The sequence below is a fragment of the Empidonax traillii genome, unplaced genomic scaffold (assembly GCF_003031625.1).
Source record: "Empidonax traillii isolate 1590-97213 ecotype Southwest subspecies unplaced genomic scaffold, ASM303162v1 scaffold276:size1176444, whole genome shotgun sequence".
In the NCBI taxonomy this organism is placed as follows: domain Eukaryota; kingdom Metazoa; phylum Chordata; class Aves; order Passeriformes; family Tyrannidae; genus Empidonax; species Empidonax traillii.
This window is the reverse complement of record NW_020955469.1, coordinates 166,597-175,360: the sequence shown is the minus strand read 5'-3', so window position 1 is coordinate 175,360 and position 8,764 is coordinate 166,597. Positions and strand designations below refer to the sequence as shown.

The 8,764-nt window shown below is 41.5% G+C and overlaps 1 protein-coding gene across 1 annotated transcript in view; it reads left to right on the top strand.

Moving 5' to 3' along the window:
- Window positions 1-6,136, top strand: part of LOC114060449 (solute carrier family 13 member 2-like) — a 9,665-nt gene extending 3,529 nt beyond the window's left edge. The window contains 8 exon segments of the mRNA XM_027889965.1: window positions 238-590; window positions 809-931; window positions 1,363-1,581; window positions 1,679-1,761; window positions 2,320-2,441; window positions 3,906-4,067; window positions 5,016-5,153; window positions 5,825-6,136. Of these exon segments, the coding sequence (XP_027745766.1) occupies window positions 238-590; window positions 809-931; window positions 1,363-1,581; window positions 1,679-1,761; window positions 2,320-2,441; window positions 3,906-4,067; window positions 5,016-5,153; window positions 5,825-5,956 (1,332 nt within the window). The 3' untranslated portion in view covers window positions 5,957-6,136.
- The last annotated feature ends 2,628 nt before the right edge of the window (window positions 6,137-8,764 follow it).

Below are 8,764 nucleotides of genomic sequence, written 5' to 3'. Positions count from 1 at the left end.
CTAATCCAAAGATACACAATCAAGCAACAATATCTCTTTACCAGCTGCCTTGCCCTCTCCTCATGTTTGACATGACTCCACTGTTTCTCTAAGTCCCAGTGCCAGCAGTCAGGTGCTGGTACAGAACAAGTTCCCTTCAGCCCAGCTCCTCTGGCTCTGCTGGAACTCCCTGAATTCTCATCCCTCTGCACTCCCTGTGCAGTTCAGACATCACCCTAGTTTACCAAGCAGTATCAGCTAAATGGGCAGAAGATCAAAAATTTAACAATGCCGGTCTTAAAATGAGGAAATTTGGTTTCTTCAGCTTTGAGTCCATTGTGTCCTAGCCTTGAAATACTGAGCTGTGCAGGCACAATATCTTTTCCTCTCCAACCAAGCTTCTGCATCTCTTTTGTTCCTTGGGATACAGGTAGAACTCATGTCCTGACAATTGAGGACGAGAGGAAGGGAAATGAAGATCCGCTGGAGGAGAAACACTTGAAACTGTGCAAGGGAATGTCTCTCTGCATTTGTTATGCAGCCAGTATTGGAGGGATTGCAACTCTGACTGGGACAGGACCAAATCTGGTACTTCAAGGACAAGTTGATGAGTAAGTCTGGTTGAATGTGGGATTGCATAGCCACTAAACTGCATCATTCTGTACAAATGACTTCCAGGCAGCATAGCAAATAAAAACATCAATTTGCTAACTTTGCTGTGAACTTCTTTACTTTGTGGGCCTCACAGTACCTCCCCTTTCTAATTCATTAAGCACATACAGAAGAGAATGTGGAGTTTTGGATGCTAACAGCCACCTGCATTTTACAGGCTCTATCCTGATAATGGTGGTATCATCACCTTTGTCTCCTGGTTCTCCTTTGCCTTCCCCACCATGCTTATGCTGCTGGTTTTGGCATGGATTTGGCTCCAGATACGGTACTTGGGCTTTAAGTGAGTACCCTTCACCCTCTACAGTCCAGCTGGTGGGGCTGTGATCAAGAACTCATTGCACAAGTTGTCCTGGTCTAGTGGAAGAAGTCCCTGCCTTTGGCAGGGGGTTACAATGAGATGGTCTTCAAGGTCTCTTCCAACACAAACCATTCTGTGATTCTATTGTATTTTCCCCCATGTGCTCAGATAGCACAATTCTTTTTGTATTTCAATCATGAGCTTTTAGGGGCAGGAAGCTGCTTTCTGATTGCTTTGGCAAGCCATGGCACAATGCAGTTAGTACCCACCATGGCTGCTGATCCTATGATTATAATATATTTAATTGCAATATTCGTATATCTAAAAGATATTATGACTGAGAATAAAATTTGAATTCTTAACTGAGGCTATCTGGCATATGTCTTAGATATTTCTTTTCTGTTTTCTTCTAGTTTTAAGGAGAATTTTGGTTGTACTGGAAATTCCTCTGCCAAGGTTAAGGAACTAGAGGCCTATGCCATCATCAAGGAGGAGAACAAGAAACTGGGCAGAATGAAATTTGCAGAAATAGCAGTTTTGGTCCTCTTCATACTCCTGGTACTGCTCTGGTTTACAAGAGATCCTGGTTTTGCTCCAGGCTGGGCAACAAATCTTTTCAACAAAAAAAAAAAGTACTACCACTTCTCCTCACTTTGAATGAAATGAAATACACTGGATTTTATAAAAATTAAAACATAGCTGACTAAATATCTGACTGGTCTGTTGCAGGTATGTCACTGATGGCACAGTTGCCATCTTCATTGCAGTTTTGTTGTTCATCGTCCCTTCTGGCTTTTACAATGCACAAACAGGTGAGTTTACTGAAACATTAAAAATCAGCTATCAGAATAGGTACATGGGAAGTTTCACATTTGAGGTTTACAAAAGAAATTTTCAAATATTAAATAAGATTTCAAACTGCTCTTCCTGCATAGCTACAGCTTTCTGTTGAGGTTAGGCAAGCCATGTATCCCATAAAAATTCTCTGCTTCTCATTAACTAAGTAGGAGACTCTTATCCCAGCAGTGTTCCTGCCTCCACTATACAAATGTGTGTGTGTTCTTCTGAGGCTGGAATTTTCAGGAGAGATAATGACTTAACAGAAACACACATAGGTCTGCAGATATGTCGCCACACTTTTAGCTCACCCCTGCATTGTAATGTGCTTTTGGAAGCAGCTGCAGATCATTCATTAGTGCCTTTGCCAGTCAAGTTTTAAATCCTTTGTTGGTGAGGCTTTTAGCATCTGCTGTGGGAGGTAATTCCAGGTCTTGCTGACAGAAGGGTTCAGACTAAAGTCATGTCCCACCAAGAAGTTCTCCTTTCTCTGGAGAATGCAATTCGGTTTACAAAATCTTTTTGGATTTCAGATGGCAAGTCAAAGTTCCAAGCACCTCCACCTCTTCTGGAATGGAAAATAGTTCACCAGAAAATGCCATGGAGTATTGTGTTTCTGCTGGGAGGTGGCTTTGCCTTAGCCAAAGGCAGTGAGGTAACATTCCTTGGCTTACCTGGGATTTGTGTCTTCCTGGGCGTTTTCCACCTTACTCTTCATGCTGTCCCAGGACACAAGAGGGCACACTGGGAGCATCAAATGTGCCTTTCCTCAGCTACTGGCAGTGGGACAAACCTCACCATCCTTAGGAGTCCTGTGATTAGAACAAATCCTTATTGTTACCTGTGCAATGAGATGGTACTACCAATCAGGACAACATGATTAACCGTGTTTCTGGAAAAGTGGAGGAGATAATGTGCCCAGGATGGATCTCTAAACTGTTTCAAGTGAACTACTTATGGAAATAGGATTTAAATTAAACAGCTAAAAGATAAATTTAGAGCTTGCTAGAGAAACTTTAGGAGCAGATAAAATCATCTCGCTTTCACACTGAAGGATGTGCTACTGTACTTCTACAGGAATCTGCCAGGAGTCCAGTGCTACACATTATTTTTCAGTAATGATTTGAGTGATGGTAAATACATTTTTGAAATATATAGACAATAAAGAAACTGGAAAAGGCTTCAAGTGCCTGGAAATACTTGATTACAATTCAAAGATCAAAATTAAGTGTAAAAGTGTTTCTAGAAAACAAGGATGCAGCTCAGTTTGGGAAACAGGAGGAAATAATCAAGTATCAGAAATGTAAGATGTGAAAATGAGAGGTTGAGTTTTAAAGCTGCTCATACACCTTATTCCTGTCGGTATTTGAATATTATCACTGAGAAAAAAAGCAAACAATTGTAAACTATAGGTAGGTTCACCATACATAGGACATGTAAAATATAATCCTTCCACTCGGGCCTAAGTCCTCAGTTACAGTAATTTATTCAGTTTTGGCTATCAGTCTTCAACAATACATGGCTGTATGAAGAAAGTTTAGAGGAAGGCAGTGAGAATGGGAAACATGTTTCTTAAAGGAAAGATGTAAGAAATTAGAATAATTTATTCTAGAGTAAGTCATCAAATACAAAAGAGCTGCCGCAGAGGGCCCAGAATGACAGGGAAGATGCTTGTACCTTCGGAGGGTGTGAAAAGCTTCAGATAATTATCAAGATCTCAGATAATGTGATGAAATCTCATTAAATCACTAGAACACCTGCTAAGGTATATGGAAGTATTTCAGAAAATTATTTGAAAGATCTCTGTTTACAATTAAGAAGTGCCACAAATATTGATCATTTACAACTAATGATCTGAGCTATCAACAATACACTACAAATGTAGCATCTTCTTCTTCCAAATTCTCTGGAAGGGAAAGCATGTTTATTTCTAGGTAACCCAACAAATGAGCATGTCTAGGAAAATTGGCTCTTACATGTTTTTCTGCAGAGAGCAGTTTGTATGAGAACAGCTATGAGAAGGAAAGGTCGAATTGACAAGAGAATTGTAAATGGATTGCAATGTGGTCATTTCCTCTCCAACCTACTATCCAGACAACCTTCTTTTTTTCTGTTACAGAAATCTGGTCTTTCTGCATGGTTAGGTACCAAACTCACTCCCCTGCAGAACATCCCTCACCCAGCCATTGCTTTCCTGGTGTGTCTCCTCGTTGCCACTTTCACCGAGTGCACCAGCAACGTCGCCACCACCACCCTCTTCCTCCCTATTGTGGCTTCAATGGTAAGTTCCAGCATTTCAAAATATTCTTAAAGGAACAGATTTTAACTCTTCTCCAAGCATACATCTGCTCAATTGTCAAAATTAACTGGCTGCCATAGCCAAGCACCGGTTTGTGTATCCAAACACAGATACAAGATTTAAAACAAACATATCTGTATGTGGGTGAATATATTGTATATAAATACACTGTTCTTAGTTCAACCCTTCTAAAATCATTGCTGGTGAAGAGTAAAGGGATTAAATTCATTGGCATATTAGACTTTGCCTTCTGGCCTAAACAACCCCATGAGGTCACTGCCAGCTGTACTTGTTTTTCCCATTTTGTTCTGCGTGGAGGCAGCAACAGCAGCAGCATTTGCTTCCCTGCAACATTCCGTTACTGTATTTCACTCTGACCACTGGCCTTCCAGAAGTCTCTGAGGGTGATTGCACGACCTAACTCAGACTTTTTGCATTTCCACTGGAGATTCCTGTTGCTGGGGTAGACAGAGTTCTGCACCGTGAAAAGCTGGTTCCAGATAGAAACTGCAATATACTCTTCCAAAATCTTTTTGCATAGGCCACAGACTCCAGCAAACCCCAGAACTGATCCACTCACCTTCAGAGCGTGGGCTGCCCTGTCTCCTTGGATAATTTAATTTTGTTCTTAACCAGTTTGAAGCCACTCTACAATTTTTTCCCAGGGTTTAGAGCTGAATGCAACCGTTATTATCCACTTACACAGCAGCATCAGGAACAGAAAGCCCTGACCACAAAATCAATTCCTGCACTTGTTGCATAAAGACATGGACTAGAAGTGTCTAAAGCAGCACCAAAACGTGTGTGGCTGCAGTGTTTGATGAGGGACGAGGTTTCTGACAGAAACAGATACAATCAGTTGTCTGACAAAAGATTCATCTGCATTTCTGTGTATCAAAATCATCTTCTTTGCTCTCCCTTCCTGCACAGGCTGAAGCCATTTGCCTCAACCCACTCTATGTCATGTTGCCCTGCACACTTTCTGCATCGCTGGCGTTCATGCTCCCTGTGGCCACTCCTCCCAACGCCATTGTCTTCTCCTATGGACAGCTCAAGGTTATTGATATGGTGAGGAAAAACACGTTCTTGTCTGAATTTTTACCTCTATATTTGATCTTTCTTTTTTCTAATATTGGTTCTTCTTGTGGGACTGTTAGAAAACTCGCTGTGCTCAGCTGATGTAAAATGGAAAGAAGACACGCGTTGCATTAATAAAGGGTCACATTGACTCTCCTACACACTCAGAGCCTTATAAAGGTGCTATTGAGCTTTTAAAGAACAGCCAAGGCCTCTTGAAGATGTTCCAAGAGGAGTTGCCAATGAGAAACCGCAATGTCTAAGTGCTTGAAAAGCCCAAATGCAGAGCACAGAGGTGTCAAACAACATCTGGGCAGTTCTCCTGCAGAGATTGGGGACAGTCTGGCACATCTCAAGGGGCTGCCCTGATGCCCTGAGAAATCACTGTGTTAAAGACAGATGGACACAGATTCCATGTCTCTTGATAACTTTTCTAACTCTAGTTTTATCGAAATGAAATTCATCCCCCCCTCCTTCCCCCCCCCCGCCCCCAATAGAAATTACATTTGAGAGGAAAACCAGTTTGAAATAATTTGACGGAGTTCTGATGGAGTTGTGAAAAAAGGCCAAAGGGAATCTGTCAATACAAAGAAGCCCAACCAGCAAGAAAGAAGAGAAACTGCTCAGTTCAACTAACAGTGCTTCTTTTTTTATAATTCTAGGCCAAATCTGGATTTGTACTCAACATTCTGGGAGTTCTGACAATAACTCTTGCTCTCAATACCTGGGCTTCAACTTTGCTCCAGCTGAGAACTTTCCCATCTTGGGCAAACAAGACAGGCATGTGCCCATAACGTGGAGAGGCGAAGGAACCAGTGATTGTTCCTGTTAGAGCTGCAACGAGAGCAGGACTGCCATCCACGCCAGTTTTGCCAAGGCAGTGGTACAGAGACAGGTCTGTTCTGTGGAAAAGCGTAATCTACCCTCAAGCAAAACTGTTCTGTTGATAACAGAAATAAAATTGCTTAATAGTGCTGTATATCTGTCAATTTTGTCACCCCAGCAGTAAGATAAGGTAACCTTTGGTTTTTCTGCTGTCCAAGGAACCTTTAGATTTTCTGCAGGGATATATTCCCTGTGAAGTTTGAAATCTGCAGCAAGAAAGAGGAGCAATGTATATATATGTGTATATATATATGTATATGTATATGTATATATGTATAAAGAAGGAGAGAGACTCTGTGTTCCTGATTTCATGCATGTATTGTCACAACTAACAGCTGTATATGTGTATATGTTCAAACTGTATATGATTGTTATATACTCTTATGGGCATTGACAGCATTACAGACAGATCACATACTGTCAGCCCCTTCTATTTTTTAAATACATTTATTTACAGTCTCCTTGTTATGAATGTAAAATGTGCCATAACTGAGGTTGGGTTCAGGCAGAGCAGTTATTCAACATGTGCCCCTGAGGTTTGCACTGAAATCTTTGTTCTGTTGTTGCCTGCCTAAATTTTGCACAAGCAATGTTGCTTTTGGAAGTCCCACTCTGGTGGCATCCCCATACTGGTTCCATCAGAGTGAACATGAGGGAATTTCACTCAAAATGAGTATGTGCTCTTCAAAATCTTTCTTCTTTCTTTCTCAATCCTAAATATTAGGAGACAAGGACATTGTGCAGTGTACATTTGACTTACAAAAAGTCAGAATTCATTGACCTCCAGTAGTTTCTTTACAGTTCCAACTCTCCAGACAAATCTGGTGCCTGCTGGTTACTGATCCCTGATGGTTTCACTGGCTATTTGCTCTGGGAAATCACTGTCCTGGAAAGAACAGCCTATTATTAACCCTTCAGTGGCTTTGACAGAGGGTTTTGATGTGTGATAGGGATCCAACAGAATATTCACAGCACAAGCAGGACAGGCATTTATTCTCTGTTGCTAATGAGCTCCTGGGTAATTGATTTCAAACACATAATGACTTGTTCAGGTCACTGCTAAACCACTCTCATTTCCTTTGGCATTTAACTCTATCAAATAACATCCAAATCTCCCTAAATATTTTCACTAGCCTGCTCACCCTGTGTCTGAGGACCTAAAAATGACAGACTTTAGCAGATGATTTTCTACGAGCCTCTCCCTTCTTCTCTCTTTGTCTGCAGCACCAGGGCAGCATGCACAGCTTTTGTTTGCTTTTTGTTTTCTTTGAAACACTCGCACAGAGTTTACATGTCCTTCTAAATTACTGCTTAGCTAAGCAGGAAAGGTGGAATTCTTATAACATTTCCCATCAGCCTCTCCTTCCAGCCCTTTAAAACTGTGTCATGATTCTTTGAAGTCTTTTCTATTAGTCTACATTATTCAGAGGCTGTGGTGTGTGTAAGTACCTGCAAGGAGCACAGGTGCAATCTTTATGCCAATCTCAAGAAGAAAGGAGAGAGACATCAAGTAGCACAGAGTGTCATGGGGCCAACCCATTAATGTTGGGTGTTCCGTGTTCATTAGCATGGATGAGTGCATAAAGGTTAGAGACTTACCAGAGAATATCTGCAGTGAAAGTTACTTGAGGGGTGTACAAATGTCCAACTTCCAGAAAAAATATAGGTGAAAAGCTGGAAGAGAAGAGAAGAGAAGAGAAAAGAGGAAGAGAAGAGAAGAGAAGAGAAGAGAAGAGAAGAGAAGAGAAGAGAAGAGAAGAGAAGAGAAGAGAAGAGAAGAGAAGAGAAGAGAAGAGAAGAGAAGAGAATAAGAATACCATAAAGAGAACTGAAAATTTCACTACTAGTTTCCACCTTGAAGTGATGGTGGCACTGGGCAGTTTATTGCCTTGGGTGTGTCGGAGCTCAGGACCAGTCGACGTACAGCTAAATATAGTGTGCTTGTGCAAAACTCAGTAACACTATTAAAAATTTTCATAATTTTCTAAGCAAAGCAGGTAGAAAGTGTTTCTAAGCCCCATTATTACCCAGATCACCTTTGAAGGGTGGTTCCCCATTATGTTTCCAGATATTGCCCTCAAGGAGTGGCTCCATTTCCCATTGTGTGATCAAATTTCACAATCTGCTGTGAAACTGCCAGCTCAGCACCTGCTGTACTTAGGTGTGATTTCCAATGCAGCTCTTCGTTTCGGAGTTGACACTAAGTTTGTTTTACATAGGAGCTGTGAGTGATAAATTTGGTAATGAGAAGGGGATGTCTGCCTTTTTGCCTGCCTGGTCTAAGAAGCAAGTTCTCTACAAAACCACAAAATACAGGTTTCCCACAGTATATGCCAGTGAGTAAGTGGGTGACTCGCAGTCACCTCCTCCATTCTCCCTGGAGTTATGGTGCTGTCTTGCCTTGCCTTGCCCAGGCACACGAGCACACACACAACTTCTACAGGCACATACATGTACACCAAAGAGAATATGAAGGGCTTACCCTGGTAAACACACACATTTCTACAACCACACCGTAAAACCAGATGAGTTTTAAGCAGGCTAATGAAAATCCGCTTCCATTTGGGAAAGGCACTTCATCATAAACAGCTCGGCAGCAATTTGTGAGGTGGCACATAAGTGATGCAAGGGGCACTGAAATCATAAACAGACTTAACAGGACACATGGCAATTTGAAAGCCAAACCAGGATAAAGCCAGCACATCTTTCTAATCCTC